Genomic DNA, 23,664 nt, shown 5'->3' with positions numbered 1-23,664 from the left:
TTAAACACTTTATCAGCCTCTGACAATTGGCCCCTGAAAATGTTAGTCAAGACTAATTGTGTGAATTTATATGTAAAACCAAAGTTAGCTGATACCTTGTGCTTATGCTCAGTTAATGCTGTCCTCTCTGCCATCTTGCTGCGTTGGATTGTCTAGCTAACCATGTGCACTGACACAGCTGCAGGTTTACCTTCAGCAGCCACCTGCTGAGCAGCAGGACAGAAAAACAAACACAGACAATGCTTCAGGGCTTGTATTTTTTTTTTTTTTTTTTGGCAACAAAAGGAAGAGACAGCATTTTTTTTCTAGTAACAATTACATTTATCAAAAAGTAACTAAATAAAGGATAACTTGAATTGCAGAATTAATCCATTATGTTTTGCAACAAATAAGCACTTAAACGGTTTATTTTGTAACACGTCACCCCCAAACACTGCTAATGAATAAATGAAAAGAAAAACACAGAAAAGGTGAAAAAGATAAAGACAGGAAGTGGAAAGCACGACATGACACATGAGGGTAAACCTTTCATGTAAATCAGGAAATTAACTAAATTAAGTCATTTACATAAACCTGTAGGACCATGAGGTAGACACTGACCTGATGAGCTGAAATTATGTTACAGCAGTTGTGGGCGGGTTCAGTGTGTTACAGGGCCATAGAGATTGGTACTGGGTTAGGCTTGGTTGAAGTAAAGGGGACTGTTGAACCTTGGCAGAGGTATGCGCTCCACTACCAGCACTCTAGTGCCATTCCAGTCAGAAAGTAACTTTGGAAACAAGAAGACATACCACCAATACACACATGTCCAACAAACATTAGTTCATATAGTGTGCTTATGCTAATTTCCATTTTGGGGGCTTGAACCATTTATTCATTCGGTTTAAAACTTGACGTCTGATTCTACATTGTTCGGAGGTGAAAGCAAAGCATAGCATTGCAGAGAAAATTTACCTCCTTAGCTTGAATGATGTAACCCACTTACTACAGTTCTAAACAGTGTTTAATGTATGACTCACATTTATAAGAGCTGTTACATAAAATACAAAGCCCAGGAGTTGTTGATAAGTCATTATACTATCGTAAGGATGTTTAAGGAGAATCAGTTTAGTTTATAGCGATGCATCAGTCCCTTATTTGGGCTCAGTTGTTTTAAAGAGGCCCAGAGGCGTGTTTCCACTTCTCAAACCCTGTCGGAGGTGGACATAATGAAGCGAGAATGCTTTTAGCCTTTTATCTTGCGTCTGATAGGAACGGAGGTCAAGGGAGGAAGGAAGATGGAGATGGGAGAACAGACCGGACTCTGGCGTCGGAGCAGATAAGGCTTGAGTGTGGCACGATGGACTCAAGACTGGCCACTTGACACTCCTAGATAATAACCTCACAAACAACTCATTGTCTGTGTGTGTGTGCGTGCGTGTGTGTGAGTGTGTGGGCAGAGACAGCAGATACTGTATAATGAGAAGAGTGGAAGAGGTTTGTTGGCAGAGTGGTTGCTTGTGTCTGTGCACATGCCTCGTGCTTTCTGTACCTTTCCAGTCAAATGAGCTGAATGCTCCTCTTTGTCATCCCCTCCTAATCAGTTTCAGGAAGGGGCCAGCGATGAAGTAGCTCAGTGGTTTAACTTTTATTTACTTCGTGGTTTCAAAGAAGTCATCGGAATTCAATGCAGTCATGTCTCAGCACATGAAACTGCAGTGCATACAACATATTTACATTTTTGTACCTGAGTATGTCATGTCTGTCTGCACCCGTCATGACAGTCTTGGTTGGCGTGCACTATTTGTTTGAGACCTGTGGCAATTCATTTCAAACAGACTAAGCTAAAAGAATAGGGCAACCAGTTAGAAAAAAGTATTCATATGTCTGAGCCATTTTGTTTCTTTATTGCATCAATCATGTATCAAATTTGGCAAACGTAATAAACTAGTGCTGGGCATATTTAAAAACTGATCTGCTGTCAACAAATGCCACAAATGAGCGCTGTGTTGCACTGTAGAAGCATTTTTGATGAATGACAGCGATGCTAACTCTGTGCCAGGAAATGCATGTGGCCATGCATGTGGCCATGCATTTCCTGGGAAATAAAGCAGAGTATCATCTGTGTTTGTGCTCTATATATGTCCTCATGGTGGCACTAATGGCGCCTATAAATAGTGAGTTTTAAGTTTACTCTTGGCACAAAACTTACCTATCAAAATTTCCTCAAAGCTGATCTGATCCGTGCTGATCAGTTTTGACATTCTCTGCTGTTCTTCACATTTTTTGAAATAACCAATTAACCTATTGGAAAATCTCTAATTAAGATAAGAATTAGAAGCATGACCTACAAACAAGCAGTGATGCAGAATGGAATTCATACCAAGCTTCAGAGGTAAAAATGTGTCGTCTGTTTGCAGGGAGTCAGTTTATTATTCCCAATAGTGAAACATAAAGCAGGTGCTTGTCTATAATGGTCAGTAGTGTGGGGATTTTATTTTCCTTTCTCTCCAGTCCTCTGGTTATAGATTTCATTTATAAGGAGGCTGTAAATAACAGTTGTTTGTATCAAGGAAAGACTCCCATGGCTCTGAATGGATCATTAGCAGAGGCGCCTGGAAGCCCTGGACAAAGGCATTAATCCTCTGCGTCCAGCGTGGCAGGTTGATTTCAAAGACTTACTGCAGTATAAATACTCGGTTGCACATCTGGCAATTTATTTTCATTCAATTATTGATATGTAATTGTCATATCCTTTCACTGAGTCCACAAAGTTAGCTCTCAACAACACCTCCACGTTCAGGACCAGAGCAGCTCTTCTTCTCATCCTGTTTAACTCTTCTGGTCGTCTGTTTCACATGGAAAATGCTGCCATTTAGGGACAATGGCTGAAAGGATGAAATCACTATAACACGTTTACTGTATGTAACTGCCATCAGCATGTAATTTGCTCACTGCTTGTAGGCCTGCAGGACACATCTATACAGTGAGACACATACATACCACGTCATAATGATAATAGAGAGTTTACCAGGAACATACTGCCCCTCTGACTCTCTCATTGTGACATGTGAACAGCTGATGGCAACCAAGAATGCAATCATGCAAAGCATGTGTTGTGCTGTGAAAGTGGCTGAGGATGGTAATTGGATGAGATGCTTGTGGAGGAAGCAGGCGCTGTTGCAGGAGAAGAAATTGATGAACGTCGCAGAATTTAAAGCAATGCATCATGCCTTAGTCCTCACGTCAAGCAAGCCTTTGTAAGCATGTTCCCTGCTCCCAGGAGCTTTACACCATTGTGTTCGTGTGTGTGTGTGTGTGTGTGTTGGCACATGCAATGTGTACAGTTTTTATAGCTGCCTCTACATATTTCTAAATTATACACATTATTAGTGTCTATAAAGACCAGATAGTGTACATAGTATTATTACCTTCTTGTAAAGCTTTCCAACGTTCATATTGTAATTAGGTAAATACATTTACAGTGTATTTTCAAAAGTGTTTCCATAATGTAGAGATTTAACAAATCATTTCTTGATTGATTAATCCATCATTCTTTTTAAATCATCAATTGATGGTCATGAAAATATTGAAACATTACAATTTCTGAGAGCACAGTCGAGTCATGTCTTTCATCATTCATTCATCTCATCTGAGGCAATTGTTTTGGAGGACCAGCATTCAAAAACTCAATATATTCAGTTACAATCAAAGTTAAACAGAGAAAAGCAGCAAATTTGAGAACATGGAATGCACAAATGTTTGACATTTATCCTTGATAAACTACTGAATTATTAATAGTTCGTTTGTACTTGCTTGATTCATTAATATGTATGTGAGAATTGTTCATGAACACAAGAAGAAGATTCTGTTGGCTATTTAAAGACACAGAATCTCACATTTTCAGCTCTTGTGAAATGTTCAGATAAAATCACAGGCGCTCTGTTTCTACCACAGCATACAGTATCTGTCTGTACTGTAACCCTCCTCTCCTCTGTGGCTGGGTGCTGTTCATGGGTTGTGTTGAACATGATATGTGGCAGGCAGCTTCCACAGGGGCAACAGACTGTGCCGTCATCTGTTAGGTCAACATTTGTGCCGGGGCCCAGTTTTTCGCCCCCTTTGGCCGAGTCTGCAGGACTCCAAACGTCCACCAGCTGGCTGTCCAGCAGAGCGGAAATCAGATCCACCCGACCTGACGAGCTGGAGACGTACAGCTCAAAGCATGTCCGTGCTGGAATGAACAGTTCATTGATAAAGATGGTTTATTGGGTTGATTGTGCTCATACACAAATGCAGATCTCAGAACATGATATATTTTGAAAGAGACAGAACCCTACATATTGAAATGACTCAGTGCTGATGTTTGTTACTATGACGTTACTATACCTCCAGTGATTCCAGTTGTTAAGTTGCATTGTGGGTAACACAGGTGCCATGTTTTCAAAATCAGTTCACACTGGTCCAGCGATCTACTCTGTCAGCACTGTTGGGCTCATTATGGACACTTGGACAGAAATATCATCTTTTGATTTCACATATTATTCTTCCCATACAAAACCTGTTGGTCTACATTACCCATAACACAGCTTGGCCACTGAGTGACATCACTGGAGAAGATTTGCCAGATGACATGTAGCTTCCTCTGGAGATACCCTTAAAGACTCTACTAGACAAGCATGTTAATCCAACAATATCATGAGGATGAAGGATGAAATACAGTAGCTACTTCATCCATTGATAAATAGGTGGAATCTTTGGCTCTTGGAAATAACACTGAATTAACTCAGATACACGGAGTCCGGAGCTAAAAATACGCCTGTTTTTCTTTTTGCTCCTGAAGTGGAAACAAAAGTTCTCCACCTGACTAGTAATAGCAAAATCTGAAACAAAACCAAAAGAGGACATCTACAACTTGGAAGCAGCAATCGACTTCACACTACTGCTGTCTGTGGGATGGCCACGGGCTTAACAAATGTGGCCTGACGGTCCAGATTCAAGCGCACAAGCGTAGTCAGCCATGGTCTTCACGCTTCAACAGCCAAGTGGTGACATGCTGCATCCCACAGCAGACACTTGGACAGAGAGACACAAGATGTACTCTCGTCAACCAAGATCATGCAGATATATATAGATGTGTAATCAAACTTGAATGAATAACCTGTGAAGGTTAAATGATGTCATTATGGTGATTTAACTGAGGTTAGCTTTCATATTGTAGCCTGTAGGTCCTTGGGAAAGAAATTTCACCTCAAAATCAGCACAAATAATTAGAGATTATAAAACTTGTATACGGATAATGGCCTCCAATTTCTCTCTGGGACTCATATTTAAACTGTCTGTAGTCTTGTAGCCTTTGACGTTTTTATCACTGAACCAGAAAAAGTGAAGTGCACACAATGTTCAGTTTTGGAAAAATCACTCAGACTAATGAATCTTGCAACTTGAGCCACATTTCAGTTTCCTGATTGAAATTTAAACTAATTAGAGGATAACAGAAATCTCTAGAATACTGACATTAATTCTTTGTCCACCTCAGCCCGACTCTTAAATTATTCCAAATCTATTTGCATCCTTTCCGTCTGAGGTAAATTATACATAATATGTGTCTGATCTGTTTTGTCCCAATGTGTGCAGGCCATGGTTTGACTTCTCAGCTGTTCTGTTCCCTGCCGGTTGCATTTTCCGATGCCAGAGTTGTTCTGGAGATAAAGGCTGACAGAAAAGAGTTGGAATATTAGAGACTGAGGGCTGTGAGAGACCGATATCAGAGTGTTTACACAGAAATGCATCTATGGAGCACTCAGTAACATGATGAGTGTACCGCACTGTTCAGGAGGGACGACACAGAGAAGACGATGCATCACCTGCCTCACTGTCAACATGACGTTATTATGTTGTGCTGCTTGAAATAGGAACCTTGTAAAGAACTTTTGTCTGTTCTGTGTTTGTTGACTTTGGTAAAAGGATTTTATGTCATGAAAATATATTGTGAAAGAGGAAGAAAACATGAATTAATGTCAATGTTAATATGGAAGATGACAAAGATCAGAACACACAGTTTGATTTAATAATAAAAAAAGATTTTCTTGTTAGCTGTGGAACAACATCGATGTCAGATGCTGCTTTTTCTTCCCCTACAACTTTTAGTAATTCTTATGTTAGATTATCTGAATTCATTTTCCTGATTAGCTGATTAGTTGTTTGGGCAATAAAAAGTCAGGAAATGGTAAAGAAATGCCGATCAGTGTTTTTCCAAAGATGTCCACAAAGATGTCTTTTTTGCCCACAACCCAAAAATATTCAGTTTACTGTCTCAGAGAAGGAAAGAAACCAGGAAATAATCACATTGAAGAAGCTGGAATCAGAGGAATTAATCTTCTTTCCTTTTCTCAAGAATGACTCAAACTGATGGACTGATTATCAAAATAGGTGGTGATTGATTTATAGTTGAAAACTGATTAATCGTTGAATTGTTGCCGCTCAAGTGATATGTCATGAGATGAATAGTGAATGAAGTGTGTCTTGTGTGTGCTTTAAGAGTAAAATTATTACTTTTTTCCTTGATGCACCAAGAAAAACATTGTTTGACTGTTTAACCCTGACAGCTTGTGGGCTCTAACTAAATATATACAGTCAAGAGAAACTGTATAATACAGATTATTTGTATAGACACTAATGATTGATTTGTTCCTTTGTTCTCCGTCGTTTGAAGGTGGATGCTGAGATACTGAGAGCTGCTGTTGTGTGTCACCCAGTGAAGGATGAGCCCCTTTGATTGTACCACATGAAAGTAAAGAAATCATTAAAATTCATGAACATGCTCTCGTATTATGCCACGGTGCATGTCATGGTCATTGCACTACGCGGTGTACAGCGTTGCATCATGCAACACGGTCCATAGCATAATAGATTTGACATGTTACGTAATACTTTGGCCCCCGAATGTTGCATGCTGCAGTTGCCAGTTCAAGCCAATGAGTATATGTTGGATGTGAGCTGGCCGACATCTGCAACAACACTGCATTTCTATAGAGACGGCATGCGTCTATAAATAGAAAGGAAGAGGAACTGACAGACAAAGGCCCGTTTGGACTAAATGGCAGATAAAGTCAAACAAAGAGGGTTCCAGCGAGTGTAGACATGTGGGTTATAGTCACCGCGGGCCCAGTGAATCATGGAGGATATTGTCAGTGGTGGCAACTGTAGTAGCAGCAGCCATATTCTCTTCTTTCAGTCCCTCCTTTCATTTAATTGCTGTTGACAAGAGGAATAACAGGCTCCTGACCCGGTGTGTCCGGCGGCCAGCAGCGACCGCGCTCAGTGTTTTCCCGTACCTGTGCTGGAGAGCGATGATGAGCAGTAATTAGCTGGTAGACCCCAGAGAGTCTGTGCGCTGCACTCGCTGTGCCTTGCCTATGGGGCAGGCGTCCAGTGCGTATGCTAATATAGTGATTACTCAGCTGTGGTGTAGTGTGAAGTACAGATTTGTGGTAACATCTCGCTCCGTCACAGAGATAGAACGACCAACTGGACCAGAGACAGAGAGAGAGAGAGTGAAAACACTGCTGGGATGTGATGTTCATAAGTTATATCATTTGTTATATATGTATGAAGTCATTGTTTATACTACGAGACGCACTGTTAGCACAAGAACAGTCCATCAAGAGTCAGTAAGCTCTGTTCACCTGAAAGAAAGGCAAAGAATTGCCTTCAGGTTGATTATCCAGCCAGTTCACTGCACACTTTCTTACCCTGAGTCTGCCACTGTGTTCAGATCCTTTTCTTGCAGATCTAATATTTAAGAATTCTGCATAAAATTCCCTAAATAGACCTTTGTTATAAATGCTGTTGAGTTGTGTACCTACATTATCCCATCAGCTGTCGCTAACACAATATGAAAAAAGCTAAAAAAAAAAAAAAAATGTCTGTGAATATTTGTGCCTGAGTCAGGTCAGACAGATTTAAATCACCAATTGTGGTTTAATGGAGCGTTCAGCAACAGCAAAGCCAAGTTTGATCACGTGATCACATGTGTATAACAAGCTTATTCACACCGAACCACACCATGATTTGCTCTGACCTACAGGCTGTAGGCTAACAAACCCTTTCCACAGCAGTCAGTTGACATTTAATGGAAAGAGCCATTGCTGATGTTATCATTTGCACCTTTGCTTTTGCTGCCTTTACAGGTCAACATGTCTGCTGTGAACCGGGTCTATAGGAAGTTATATCACCAGAAGGCTCATTTTCTATTTCAATATTTTTATTTTCCCAAACTAACAGTAAAGATAATTCGGAGTGGTGTGAATATGACACTAGATGAAAACCCAAATGCACATCTCAGAGACAGTTTCCAAAAAGAAGGCAGTCTTTACTGAAGGCAACAAATCAGTCAGCGTAGCAAACACACAAAGAGTCTAGGCAGAGGCAAAGTCGGGTCTAAAAGCAGGGTCAAAAAACACACACGAGAGAGAATGGTGGAACACTTGCGACGACTGGCAAAGACAAGCTGGCAGAGGAGAGAGGGAGCACGCGGACTGATTAATTACACACAGGTGAGACACTTCAGGGAGGGGCAGACAATCACCACAGCAGACAACACACGAGGGCAGGAAGGGGATCTGAAACAAGAGGACAGTCAGACACCAAAATAAACAAGGAAACAGAACTGAAAGAATGAGGGACCTCAGTGTGGCGAGACATGACGTGAGGTAGTTTGGATCAAAATCATGCAAATTTGAACTTTTGCACGCCATGCATAATTTTTAAACAGTCAAAAACAAATCGTGATGTGACTCATGCTGTATTTACAGCCCAACACTGAGTGATCACTGAATAAGTCAAAGGAATCACTTGTGACACGACAACCACGTCTGCTTCTCCAAGCTCAGGGGGAACAGTTGCACCGGCGCTGTCATTCTTTAGCTGTACATTACTTTGGTGAATTGTAGAAAAGCAAACAAATGCTCCAGCTCCACTGTGGTAACATGTAGAGCTGTTATTACACAGTGCAGTTGTAGCTAACGGGACCAGAGCCAGACCTCCCACCTGGGAGTACAACAGCTCCAGTGACGTTCAGCCAAAGGTGATGTCCTCGAGCCAGGACGCCCTGGATGCACATGCGTCATCGCTGTGTGTCGTGTGAAGTAGATTTAGCAATCTTTGATGATGGATGGATTTATAGCAGGAGTCCGTCAGCCAGCGATCCGCTCACAGGGCCCCGCTCGGGTGTGTAAAGTGCCTGCTTTTCGTTTCACTTTCAGGAGCAGGTGACATGCTGATACATTCACTGAGCCACTGTGTTTGCAAATTTTACTTTTGACTAAGTAACCCTACATCAATATAGATCAATACAATGGTATGGTATGCCATTTGAATAGGTACCCGTAATAGAATTGCTCCAGTCCAACACATCAACCCTGCAGTGTGTACTAGGGAGATAAGATTTAGCAAAAGAAGAAGATATATTGTATAATATAAGAGAACAAAGCTCAACGCCAAGGAGCCATCTTTTTGCATCTTTGATGGTGTCCTCTGATTGAGATCTGCACCTGCTGCGTGCTGTGGATGTAGTGTGATCATCCCTGGTGATGTGTTCGTCAGGAGGTCTGAAATAGCATCCTCGGCAGCGCCCGCCCCTCACTGCAGGCTCACATGTGATGCCGGAGTCTCTGTGCACCCACTGTTGCTTCTGTTTATGTTTGCACATCTTCCTCAGCTAGTCCGTCATAATCCCGCTGTCTCTTTAGTTCTCTCTCTTTCACTCTCTCCCTCTGCCTGAAATAAGTGGGTGGGCGTTTTTACTGCTCCGTTTACCCAGCAGCCTTTGACTTGTAGCTAATAAGGACAAGGCGTGAGGGAGTGGGTGAGTTAGTGAAGGAAGGAGATGACTCCATTGATAGTGATGGTATGAGACTGATCTCCAGCCCGAGGCAGGCTTATGGTGGCGGGGCTTCGGTCAAGCCACTCAGAGGAATTCCAGAGGAATACTTAGAAACATACTGTACAGTAACCATAGTCAGTCTAATCTGATAAAACAATGATAATCATAATAAATATATATATGATAATATGTAAAAATAAATACTATTCAAATGACTTAAATAACCTCTAAATTCTGATTTGAAGCGCTGTTAATATCCAAACGAAAACATCTCCACATGATGGTTGACATTCTCCTGGAGTAACTAGGTTTCGCTTTTCCACTAGAGGCGCGGGTCACTGCACTCAAGCATTATGGTCTTCACAGTCACCAGATCGCTTCCCAGCTGGGCACTTACGGCAGATTCAGAAATGACACTCTACACCTTAAATGTTAAATTACGGAGGATTGTTTGGAAGAATGGTGTTTATCCCTTCAGTAGACTTTCAGCCAAGGAGCACTGAAGCTGCTCTGAGGGCGGTGAGTGGTGAAACAGCACCTTGCCAAAAACCCACTGTGTTGCTCTTTTTCCTTTAAGTTGTCACCCATCTGGACATGCAATGAACAAATTTCCATATTTCACGGCTGTTTGAAAGAAAAAAAAAAACATCATTTCAAAGAAGCAAGTTCTTCTTTAGCTTCCATTAATGTCATTTTCAGATTTTTTACTGGGGTGTTTAATGTAAATACTCACTGATGACGAAGGACACAAAAAGTCTGGACACTAATGTGATGTTCACATAGCGTCAAAGTTACAAAAAGGAGCAATACATGGCCAGATCTACATCGTCGCCAAGTCGCCATTTAAAGTTGAGGCTAGCTCAGCGACAAGTGTTGGGCGTCAGCTTATAGCTTCATATTGCTGGTTTCCAATGAAAATGATTTGTGGCAAGGTAGTCTACCAGTCTGCACACACCATTATTATAGTTAGTAAAGAAAAAATATCAAACACAGCAAAAAGAAAAGAAATGAAAAGACATAACACAAAACCATTTGAAGGGATGGCCGCACATGTTCAAATCAAAATGTCAAAATATCCCATAACGTCTTATTCAAAGGTGTGTGTAAGACTGACATGACGCTGGAACAACCATGACAAGACATCTGTCATGATCATGAAGGATCTTTATGAATGTTTTGGACTGTTGCCAGTCAGTGCATTAGTTCTGCTCCCAACAGGGATGAGAGAGAAGCGAGATGTCTACTTCCATCATCAGCTCTTTATGATGAAATAGTAATTATCTAACCACCACTCAAATGAAGTGTTATCACAAGACTTACTGCTACGAAACTTGCTCGATATTTTCATCAGAACATGTTGCTGAAGCTATGATCCTGTGATGTCAGCTGTTGTCAGGGGTGCAACAGAACCCACAGAGGTCAGTCAAACATTGCATTTGAACGTGGACCCTCTTCTCTTGGATTGCAGACAAAAGAGTGTTTCATTTAGAAGTTCACGTCCATATTCACCAAAATGACCTTGGTCACAATACAAATAAGACAGGGTGTCCTTGCCTAATTTGTACTGTGAGTATCGTGTCTGTTCTCTGTGTTTCTGATTGTACCTCTGAAAAATAAAAACATCGTCCTGAACCTTCCCTCCCAGTCACTTCATCATCTTTAATCTGTCAGCCTTTGATCGTTTATGAGGAGGAGTACAAACAGTCTTGTGAGACATCCACCCACACACACACACACGCACACACGCACGCACACACACACACACACACACACACACACACACACACACACACACACACACACACACACCTGGGTGTCTGTAACATCCCACCCAGTCCCTGTGGTTTTAAGCAACACGCTCTCATTATGTCCTGCATCTATTTGCACTGTTTTGCATTCAAATGTCTTGAATAGGACATATCAAAGTACACATTACAGTTGTTATTGGATTTAGCGCCTTGCATGTCAGTGATGATCTGTGTCACGTAGATAAAATAGGCACCCTGTAGTTATTTCACCAACACTGGTACTTCCACCTCTCCTTGTAATGTGCTACTCCCTTCTCCTGTGTCCTGTTGTTCTCCAGGGCTCAGCTGATTCCTACACAAGCCGACCATCTGACTCGGATGTGTCCCTGGAGGAGGAGAAGGAGGGCGGCCGGCAGGAGAGGGAGCAGCAGGCCACCGTCCAGCTCGAGAGGGCAAAGGTCAGTTGCGCTGGGAGCTATTTGCAAGATAACATGCTTAGATACACACTGTACTGTATTCTATCTCACATGTAACACAAGTTATATCAGCTCACAAACATAAGACACATGGTTAAGTTTCACTCACTTCACTGCTCCTGGGATGGGGTATAGCGGGTGGAGGAGGTCTGTTGGGATTAATTCCTACATAAACACTGTTGTGATAACAGTATTCTGGTTTTGTTTTAAGACAGTGAAGTTCAATCGCTGTTCAATAGCCAAAATCCAAAAATGTTTACAAATTGGTGCACAAATGTTTGGTTTGGTTGTTTTCCCCTCAGAATCAAAGATTCAAAGATTCTATACTTTACTGAAAATTCAACACAATTTCACCGTAAATTTGGTTCGGTGGACTCACACAAACCAAACCCTCTCATCACATACAGTAGGCACCGTGGACCATAAACCAAGTAACAAGCGAAAACAATGTAAAGTGAGAATAATAGTGATGATAAAATCTGGCTGCGGTGCTGTTGAATACTTCTCCGCTATGCAACGTTTAACACCCAGAAAAGACACCATTTCACCTGCGATGTATTGATTGAACAGAAAATAATGGTTCCAAAAAAAAAGGTCGGACGTGTCTGAAGGAGCCATCTTTATAGATTATTCAGACTTTTAGGCTCCTTGAGTGAGATCTTGTCCTGCTGTGGCTGTGGATGTGGTTTGATCACCACTGCTGTTATGTTTTATGCTGTTATGTTATCTTTTCCATATTCCTGTTGCCACCTATCTGTGCTGTGATGACTCTTTATTCCCTGCTCTCTTACAGACTAAAGCAGTGGCCTTTGCTGTGAGGACCAATGTCAGCTACTGTGGTGCTCTGGATGAAGACGTCCCTGTGGCCGGGACTGGTGTCTCCTTTGATGCCAAGGACTTCCTCCACATCAAAGAGGTGAAATACAGACAATATCTAGTAAACCGTGTGAAGGACTGGTTTCAGTCCACTGAGCCGGCCTGGTTTTGTACTGTTCATAGTTGTCTGTTCTACTAATCTATTAATTTGATGGTAAAACGTGAGCAATCTGTTTTTTACACTACTATGGATGAAGAAAATACTCTTTTCTGATTGGCTGACAGCTGCCAACGGTTTGAATCAGTTAGGTATCTCATACTACAGGTAGCTGCAGCACCATTTAGTTTCATGGAATGTCATCACTGTTCAAACAAACCTGACAAAAACTGGTCACAACCAGACTCTAGAAACACATCCTGTCTTGAGAAAACTGTGTCACCAGCGATCACCTTTTGATCATATCACATTATTTTCCTCAGCAGATGGAGTTTGCCCTGCTGTAATGGAATTGTAAGCTTCTACTAAGAGTCAATAAGAGTTTGTTTTTTTTAATTCTGGTGTCAGTAGGGACTTTCTCATGCTTTACCATCAATAAGTGATGTGCTTTACATCAACTAGCCATGTTTGGTTTGCCAGCAGCTGTAGTGACAGAGTAGACTTGAGCATGGACAAGCCTATACTAGGGAAAACATAGCAAGGTTTCAGAGGTTTTTTTGGTTTAAGGGTGTGAAGGTTATTTCATATGTTATTTGTACAACACCAGGGTTGCAAACCAAAACCAAGTTTGAGTCCCTTTATGTCACGTCACAGAAAAACAGACCAACTATTTCATAGAGTGGAGTGTTGAGGAGAAGTTGAGCAGTCCTACAGTCTGAGGAGTGAGGCTGCTCTGTAGTCTGGTGGCACAGCAGCTGGTACTTCTGTACCTTTTGTCAGACAGCAGCGGGGTGAACAGACTGCGGCTGGGCTGGGTTTTGTCTTTTAGTATCCTTTGGGCTCTGTGCAGACACTGATGCTCAGTAGGTTGTTTGATGTTCAAGCTAAAAAAGAAACTCTGAATTGGAAGAATGTTACCAAGTGTAGATTTGGGTTCGTTTTCAATCAGGACGTTGGAGACAAAAGTTCCGCGCAATAAGTTTGAGTAACTTCTTGACTTTGGGAAAAGCGCAGCCTCAGCAGCTTTGGAGCTTTAAATCATCCTGCTGTGTCTTTTCGGACAGCTGGTGCACTTTCACACACAATGGTTCAACAGAGTAAAGGGCACAGTGTGTTTTTCCTCCACGTTCTCCATTATTGAAAATAATATCAGGAAACATCATTAGTTAAGTTTCAGCAGGAACTATAACCCATCAGTTTTGGCATTTGACAATCACTGATAAAATGAGTTATCGAGTTAATGAGTGGGGAACTATGTTTTTAGTCTGATTTGCTGGATCTGATTGTTCTAACTAAATGTACATATTGTCAGTGAGAGATTCTAAAGAGTAATCTTAGGCTCTCTCTATCTTTACTCTACAATCTACAGAAGTTCAACAATGACTGGTGGATCGGCCGCCTGGTGAAAGAAGGCTGCGACATTGGCTTCATCCCGAGCCCTCTGAAGCTGGAAAACATCCGACTCCAGCAGGAACAGAAGAGAGGACGCTTCCACGGGTGAGGAGGATTGAGACGTGAGGGTCCAGGAGGTGGAAGAATAAGCAGCTACAGATATTGTAACAAAGACACATGTATCAGGTGGGCTAGAGAGAGATGGAGGGTTTGGAGATGTGTTGAGGAGAGAGTCACTTCAGGGATAAGTTAAGCCTGGCAGTTGAGCTGGCAGATAGGGAGGAAGTGAGGTGGATGAAAGCCAAGCTGTGTTGTGTGGTCCAACGTCTCAGAGGTGCGCCTGGATTGAGGCCACGGCAGAATTTTCCATCAGATGGGGGGGGGTGCGTTTCAGCCACCGAGGCGATGAGAGCCGCTTCATCTTTCCTCAGTTGCAACAGTGAGAGAAATAAAGACCTGCCTGCTTGCTGGATTTCACATTAACGCTTCTCTTTCTATTTGCTGTTATCGTCATAGCAGTAAGTCGAGTGGGAATTCATCCTCCAGCCTTGGAGAGATGGTGTCGGGCACATTCAAGCCAAACCCCAACTCTGCAGGTTGGTCGTCCCATTCACAGAGGGAATGGTTTTCTCGGTTTCCACAATGATTCCACACATACGACCCTGATTACAAAAAAGTCCGATTTTTTTCTCACTTTGTTTGTTGCAGGCATCAAATCCAGAATAAGTGAATATTTACACAGTACAGAGTTTATCAGTTTGAACATTCAGTAACTTGTCTTTGCACTGTATTCAAGGATTTACAAAACATTTTTTTCTTTTCATTCATGTTTTACACAGAGAACCAACTTTTCTGTAATCAGGTGATATAGTCTTCATATATTCTCAGTCCAGGATGCACTTATTTACCGTACCTTTCCCTTCCTTTTCAGGGAAGCAGAAGCAGAAAGTGGTGAGTATGGCTATCAACATATTCATTTATTCATCTGCTTTTTTAAACGTGAGAAATGAAATTAGGCTGATGTAAGTGATAATTTAAAAAAAAAACTCTGCTCAGCTTTGTCTTTTGAAATAATGACTCACACTGTTAATGGTAAACTAACAGCTTTTACATGTGATAAGATATGAATTATGTGAATGAATGTGGTTAGTGAATTATACTGAATCAAAATAGATAAGACTGTACAGTAGCTATATGTCACTAACAAACCTGAATATAATCAGCTTGCACAGATTCTTCAAAGTACAAGGTTCGTGCATGTTGTAGTCAATTAATGCTACTCCAAAAAAAGAACCACATTTTTAAGTTTGAGGGCGGAAGATGAGCTGAGGGGAAGAGCTGCCCTGAAGTCTGGTGACACTGCATTACTCGATAAAGTTAATTTCATGTGATTCCTCTGTAGACATAGATTAGCAGAGTGTTATATCATTTAGAGCTAGCCTCTGTATTTTTAGTCCAGTCAAAGACAGCGGGTTATATTAAATTAATTGGTTGCTTCGTCTGATTCAGATTCTGCTCTGGGGACTATTCATTCTTCAAATCATCATCTTGTATCTTTGCTCCTCACCGCTGACTGAGAATCATGCAAACTTTTTTTATTTACGTGGAAATGGAGTGCTCCGTGAAAGCATCACTCTGTTGTATTGTGTTGAAAAATGCTTGCTTTCCTCAGAGAGACACTTGCACATATTGATTCTTGACTGTATGTGTGTGCACTGACCCCTCTAGGCTGAGCACATCCCTCCGTATGACGTGGTTCCCTCCATGAGGCCGGTTGTCCTGGTGGGACCGTCCCTGAAAGGTTACGAGGTAGGACGCACTGCTGCTCCTCCAGCATCCTGAGTCAGCCGCTTTCTCACAGCCACAACGGAAATCTCTTAATCCTGACATTACTTAGCCAACTGTGTTGCATAAAGATATACATAGATACCCTATAGTCTAGGTAGCGTTATTATATATAGGTCGTAGTTCATAAATATATTTTCTGTTTTACTGTGTGAGGGCAGGAAGTGTATTTTTACAGTGAAACCTCGATACAGTGATCGCTAGCATGATGAAACGAGTGACAGTTGATGGGAAAAAGATTTATACTACGGTTTACTAAAAAACACATGTGACAGTTAGATTCTTAATTCAGCACTGATTTAGCTGGGATAACTGCCATGTTTCTTCTTTCCTCAGAGTGAGCCCCTTATGGGCCAAGATGGTTTAGACCTGATGCTGCATCGTGTCGCAGGTCCTCCTCTTTCCCTCTAAAGTAGAAATTCCCGGAGACATAGCATTAAAAGTGAAACTGCTCATTGATTTACAGTTACCACTGGAACCACAGGGCAAACAATAAAGGAGGCCAAGGAGGTGGTGGGAGGTGGGAGTCAGTTGTCATGGAGTCACAGTCTTCGCCTCCCATTCTGGTGTTGCCATGGCAACAACCCTCTGGGTAAACTGCATCAGTCTGAAAAAGTGGAGCATGGTTTGAAATTAGAGACGGAGAATAATGTACTGCACTGAGGTTTTGGAATAGGATGAGTGACTGAAAGGCTTTTCATGTTTCTATAAGAAGCAGTGATTGTAGCTATCAGTCACATCAGACACTTTTTGGTTTATTGTTCCTTTCTCGTGAATCATTAGCAGAAAAAAGTTTTTGGCTCTGCAAATACAGCTCATGGTTTAAGATATGTTTGTTAGCAGCACTATTCTTTCTCCCAAGTGCACTGAGTGAAGATGTAGTTACTTGTATTCATTACAGGGTGCTTCATAACAGAATGCACAGTGTGAAGCTTGTGTGACAGGTGCTACAGTGGTACTGGTGGAATAAGTATTCAGATTATAGCAATAATACCAATACAGGTAAAAGCTATACATTAAAAATTATACTACATTCACTGCCACTAGATATCACAGCAGGGCACCAGCATCTCTGACCAAAACGAATGCGTGTGTTGTTCAATTAAAGGTGCAATATCTAAGAAGTGGCCACCTGTCGAAAATTGGTACTCCAACCAAATGGAGTGCAACCAGAATAACCACTAACTGTTGCCAGCCGTAGCTGCGGTTGGCTAGGTTTCTCTGCTCAGTTAGCTAATTCTGCCTATGCGTTTCTATCGGCTTTTGATGTTTTAATTAAACAAATATTCTTACATGTTGATTCTTTCAATTAATAAAGTTGGAAAAAAGAAAGCAGCATCTGAAAATGTTGCTTATGAGACTCGCATGCACCAACATTCACTGGCTGTCCCGGCTACTAAAACAAAGAACAAAGGGGCTCAGACCACACCACACACACAGGGAGTGTGGTGTCTCAAGACGCCATCACTGCACTGTATCTTTGAAAAGAAAATATCTACTTGCTTTCTATAGCAATGTTCTGAATCGCGTATATTTAACCTTTAAGTAACGGTACAAAAGTATTGTGAGAAAAATATATTCATGATAAAACTAATCCTCATGCAGCTGAATGAAGCTATTGATACTGTTTAAGGATGAGCAAATACTGCATCATCAGTATCTGTCTGTTCAACCAACTAAATGGTCTGTGTCCGTATCTGTACTCAGTGTGTGAATGTGGGACGGACGCACAAAGTTGGTCATCAGGAGGATCAAAAGTTGCCATTTTTACTATTTATTATACAACTATTTACAGAACAGCATCAGAAGTGACGTTCAGAACTATTTATAGTTTAAAGTTTAACTAGATTAGTCAACTTCAATCAGATTCCCAATGAAGATTTTTCTTCATCATAAGGAAAGATATTTACACATTTTATTCAGACGATACTCATTACCATATACATACATTATCTGTACTAGATACTAGATATTGTACTTGCTCAATGCTGATACTTTTGGAATAATCATGTATGTAAGCAGCATCTTATTGCTGCAGCTGGTTGAGCTGTTCTAGCTACTGTAATAGCTGATTCATATGTTGGGTCATTTAAACTTAAATTAAGGCACCTTCATGTAATTAGAACTTTCAGACGAATATCATGGAAGTTAAAAAGTTGCTTAGAAGATAAACTGCCAAGTACAAGTACAATAAAACAGAGTGAATCTACAATGTTCCACCATTGTACAGTCGGAAAATTGATCCACAGAGTCATCGCACATTTTAACAGCACTAAATACAATCTGACAACTGCTCCATGTCTCAGCTGAAATGACAGGCAGCCCCTGTCAACCCTCTGTCACTGTCACTGTCATTTAAACAAATCAGAGTGACAACTCGTGTGGCCAAACAAATCTTCGCCTGTTTTAATTCAGTGTGTATTCGTTGCCATGAGTCAAGCACCTCAGACTAATACGAAGACTGTGTCCCCCTGAGAGGACACCGTCCACAGCAGCAGAACTACTTCTTCTCGAATACCTGTTTCAATTTCAGGCCTCGGCCTGGCATTTATACTCATCAGTCAAAGCTATATTCGCGGCTGCACTTTGTGATCGATCCAATTCATAGCATGTACATTGGTCTTTGTGACACTTTTCATTGTAGGTGTTAATTTCTTTATTTGATGTGGCCCATGTTGGTTCAGCAGAGAGCCCGGAGGACAGAGACTGTCAACAAAATCGCTCAGTGGAGTGTGTAATTCACAGGCCTGGCTCGGCAGCAGCCTGAATGGACAGAATAAATATCAATGGTCCACTTCCACGTGTTTGCCTCTCTGTAGAGTATTCAGTTAATGTGCAGGGGTGATGATGTTTTAGGCCTGACATTATGTTCGCTCCGTGCCTAATCTCTCTTGAATGATCTGATTTTCTCCTTCGTCCTCTCCCCTTTTCATCTTGTGCTCTCCACTGATTCATCCATGAAGGTGACAGACATGATGCAGAAGGCGCTGTTTGACTTCCTGAAGCACAGGTTTGACGGAAGGTAAGCAGTCGAAGCGATGCAGCCTACAGTGCATCATCCTGCTGCCAGTTTGCTCTGTGTGACGTGTGTGTTTTCCCGCGGTTTCAGGATATCCATCACAAGGGTAACAGCTGACATATCGTTGGCCAAGAGGTCAGTACTAAACAACCCCAGTAAGAGGGCCATCATTGAGAGATCCAACACCCGCTCCAGCCTTGGTAAAGCTACAGGAACTGTTTCACTCAATGATGTGCATGTCTTGTAGGTGTTGACACTGGGAATGTTTGGTAATGATCTTCACAATTCTTCATGCTCAGAGCTGTTCTGCTATATGTTGTTGTCGTCTTGTAGCCGAGGTCCAGAGTGAAATAGAAAGGATCTTTGAGCTGGCCAGGTCTCTACAGCTGGTAATATTGGATGCAGACACCATTAACCATCCAGCACAGCTCATCAAGACCTCATTAGCGCCCATTATCGTCCACGTTAAAGTGTCCTCACCTAAGGTAAGATTGAAGGTGTAGATAGACGGGGAGGCATCCAATAAAACTGTTGATTTTCACATTTGCTGCCCACTCCTAGCAGGATACTGTACACTCTTAAAGCTTTTGAAGATTAACATTATGAAGAGGTGATGAAGAAAAATAACAACTTGTGTAATATATTATGTCAAACAGAATCTCAGAAATGATTTCAGTTTAATATCCTTGTTATTTACACTTCAAAGTGAAATGCGAGGAAACTCATAGTTGATGTTTAATTGGAGATCTTTCCTTGTGTTTTCCTCCTGTATGTGTGCTCCCCCCAGGTCCTCCAGAGGCTGATCAAATCGAGAGGAAAATCTCAAAGCAAACACCTGAATGTGCAGCTTGTTGCGGCAGAAAAACTAGCACAGTGTCCTTCTGTGAGTCACTCTTCAAACTATTCAAGCAATAACTACTTCACTCTAATGGTGAACTTTGAAAAGAAATCCATATGCAGCAGCAGCAGCAGCTACACTCTCCTCTCTTTCCTTTCCCACCCCAGGAGATGTTTGATATTATTCTGGATGAGAACCAGCTGGAGGATGCGTGTGAACACCTGGCAGAGTACTTGGAGGCATACTGGCGTGCTACACACACTTCACTTAGCACGCCACTCAACCCCCTGCTGGGACGCAATCTGGGCTCCACAGCTCTCTCCCCGTATCCTGCCGCCATTCAGGTGAGCACGTCGAGTAGAGGAAAAAAATTCAAAGTTATAGCAATGTAGCGATCCTCTGCTACAGTCTTTAAATTGTAAAATGTTTGCAGATCCCTAAATGAGGCCCTTGAGTTCATCCGTAGGGGATGTCTTGAATTCAGTCAATAACAAAGGGTTTCTAATGGTTAAACATTTTCACTGCTGGAAAAAAATTGCTTATACAGATTAGATAGGTAATTGTCTTGTACTATAGTTGTCTGTGACTGCATCCATCAGAGTCCTCAGTATGTTCCAGACATTTTAAAGATCCAGTTGAAGGTGAGATTGCTGTGTTTGTTAAGTGTTAAAGCAGGGGTAGGAGCCTAGAAATATGAGTATCAAAACAGCCAATCCAACAGAGTACAACTGTATAATAACAGCCCTTGGCCTCGCCACCAGCACAGCCGTGGTTGTAAAAACAAAAGCACAGCTGATGCAGACACATGGTGGCCCATGTCCTCTCAGGCCTGTGAGGGCCAACCAATCAGAGAAGAACTTTTGATAGCAGTCTCCAGGTCTAAATTAATATTAGCTACTGTTGCCCCCTGTTCGCAGCATGGAGAGAGGCACAGAGACAAGGACGATCCTGTCATTATTTTACATTAACTAAAAGGTAAAACACTGCACAGAACTGAGTATTTTCTGTGTCAAACAGGCCCAAAGAAACCGCAACAGCAACCACACAACAACAGACCATTCACCAGTCGAACGTCGCAGCCTGATGCCGGCCGACGAGAACTACCATAACGAACGGGCGAGGAAAAATCGCAACCGTCTGTCCTCTGGCTCACAGCACAGCCGGGACCACTCGCCTCTGGTGGAGGAGGACTACCAGGACCCCTACCAGGATTCTTACAAGCCTCATCGCAACCGAGGGTCCCCGGGAGGCTACAGCCAGGACTCCAGGCACCGGCTTTGAGCGCTGGCCTACTGTAATCAAAGTGAAGGCTCGTCTTTCTCTAACCGACCACCACGGACTTAAGAGTTGAGGTGGCTTTGCTGTAACATGAAGAAACTACTACACTCATTTGGACTGTAACAACCTCGTATCAATGTGTAGTACCTCATTTTCCCTTTGGCCTTGGCTCCTGCCAAATGAGCATTTGAACCTAGATAATTCAGAATCCTGCTCTTGCTGTTGTGTGAGCAAGGGAAGGGACTGGATAGGAAAGTAGCACAAGAGCAAAAAAGTTATGTTTTAAGGGAGAGCTAAAGCCGGACCTGATCTGAGTGAAGTGTTCTAGCAGATGATAGTGTGCGACGTAGGCTCTTCGGGACCCTCCCCGCCATCTCAGCTGTTACTGTAGCATGCAGGTAGGACTGTAGCTACAGGTCACTACCTGCCACAAGCCAGATAGCATGAGCATCCAGTGGTGATGATCAGCACAGAACCTGTTTGCACGCGTCCAGGAGCTGGTAGAAGCAGAGTATAATGCATCTTTAATGCTCCTCAAGTTTGTATGCCACTGTCCTCGATGTGAGTGTAATAAACCCTGTGGAAGCCTGTTCCCAAATCCGGAGTTTTGTTTTTGAGGTGACATGGTAGGTGTTGTGGTCTTTCTCTTCAAGGTTCATACAGTAGCCCCCCTCTTTGTTATTTCTTAATGCCAATTTTGTCATTAACCATATTCGGACAGAAATCTAAAAATCATGCAGATACTACAACATTTCAAAGCTCTGAACCTCAGGAATGAGAGGTCATTTAGACCTAGAAGTGTGCTGACAGATGTAGCGTTCATGTTCTTTCCCATCTGATGGGGATTCGATTCTGAGCATTATGTTAGATCGTTAAGAGATTCTATGATGTAGTTGTTAGAGAAAAAAAAGCTATTTATATGAGGAGGGAGCACTTCCACGACAGGAGTCACTAGAATGCTCACGCCAGCATGTTTTTCATATGCCATGCATTTATCAGCTGCTGTTGTCTGTCATGTGTCGGGCAAGACATCACTTGGAATTAATAGAACAGGATATTAATGAGTGACTTACACTGAGGACTTCCTTATGTAAATACAGACAAAATAATTGAAGAAAAGAAAAGCTTAATTTATTTAAGGTTTCACTTACAGTACATTCATTTCATTTCCATTCATTTCTTGTTATTGAGGCCTTGAATAGGCCTTCCAACATCTAATTAAAAACATTTGCTGCATCTCATTTTTATTATTTAAGGTTTTATAGTATTGACACATTTTCATTGAGTAGCAATTTCCATATTTCCAGCTTGATTGTTTTCATTGTCTTCAATTTATGTTTCATTAAAGACTCCTTATGAGGGAAGCATCTGAAAGCACTCGGGCGGGACTGCGCTGTATTTGTCACATTGTCTTTAGTTTTATGTGCTACTTTCTCGGAAATGTAGAGCAGTTCCCTGTATTTTTATTAATGAGATGAATTCACTTGTATGCTGCCAGTTGATACAGGATTCATATATCATCTTTTAATGACATACCCTTGTATATTGTAATTTAATATTTGTTGGAAGTCTCAAGGCACTTTTTTTCCCAGCTAATAGGCCAGAAATCTCGTCATGTTTCAGAGACTCTGGAAAAGGAAAAGTGTCAAGGAGACTTCTGTTCTTATCTGCCATATACAGTAGCTTTTATTGGTGTTGTTTCAAAACTCTGGAGCAACAATTTAAGAGATTTGAATACTGCCTGTGAGAGAATGATGCATTGTTTCAAAGTCTGTGTGCACTGTCATTTTACAATTGTAATGAAATAAACTGCCCTTATGCTGTTGGATAGCACTGGTTTTTGTCCAAAACATACACACACCTATTGTTTGTTTTTATTTCTTCATGTGTCTTTATATATTTAACACTTAACATAGAATATAGCATCTCAATGAATCACGTAATCATTTGGTTTATAAGATTTCAGAAAATATGAAAAATCAAACACTCTAAAACTCAAATAATCCATTTACTAGCATTTTTGTGGAAGAAAAATCTTCACTGAGTATCTTCATTGAGATTTTGATTGATTATTATTTTACTGAATATTATTAGGTATCATCTATTTGCAAAGTTGTTTCAAACATGAAGAACATGACAGTCTCATTATTCTATGTAGATGTTTTTGCTCTGATTTCATTATATTCACTCTGTTTTTGTTTTGTACTATGTACCAGCTTCACAGCGCAAC

General features: G+C 41.5%; 1 protein-coding gene across 4 annotated transcripts in view; it reads left to right on the top strand.

Annotated features, from left to right (window-relative positions):
- Positions 1–23,254, top strand: part of cacnb4a (calcium channel, voltage-dependent, beta 4a subunit) — a 39,489-nt gene extending 16,235 nt beyond the window's left edge. For 2 of the 4 annotated variants that reach the window (XM_037110705.1, XM_037110708.1), the window contains 12 exons: positions 11,952–12,071; positions 12,883–13,005; positions 14,432–14,559; positions 14,971–15,050; positions 15,386–15,405; positions 16,183–16,263; positions 19,263–19,321; positions 19,409–19,518; positions 19,652–19,803; positions 20,106–20,201; positions 20,324–20,500; positions 21,174–23,254. In XM_037110705.1, the coding sequence (XP_036966600.1) occupies positions 11,952–12,071; positions 12,883–13,005; positions 14,432–14,559; positions 14,971–15,050; positions 15,386–15,405; positions 16,183–16,263; positions 19,263–19,321; positions 19,409–19,518; positions 19,652–19,803; positions 20,106–20,201; positions 20,324–20,500; positions 21,174–21,437 (1,410 nt within the window). In that variant the 3' untranslated portion in view covers positions 21,438–23,254. The remainder of the gene's footprint in view (positions 1–11,951; positions 12,072–12,882; positions 13,006–14,431; positions 14,560–14,970; positions 15,051–15,385; positions 15,406–16,182; positions 16,264–19,262; positions 19,322–19,408; positions 19,519–19,651; positions 19,804–20,105; positions 20,202–20,323; positions 20,501–21,173) is intronic. The other 2 variants (XM_037110706.1, XM_037110707.1) reach the window with 2 other exon arrangements.
- Positions 23,255–23,664: the final 410 nt, after the last annotated feature.

This window comes from Acanthopagrus latus, chromosome 9 (genome assembly GCF_904848185.1).
Source record: "Acanthopagrus latus isolate v.2019 chromosome 9, fAcaLat1.1, whole genome shotgun sequence".
Classification (NCBI taxonomy): domain Eukaryota; kingdom Metazoa; phylum Chordata; class Actinopteri; order Spariformes; family Sparidae; genus Acanthopagrus; species Acanthopagrus latus.
The sequence above is the reverse complement of the archived record's forward strand: the minus strand, read 5'-3'. Positions and strand labels throughout refer to the sequence as shown.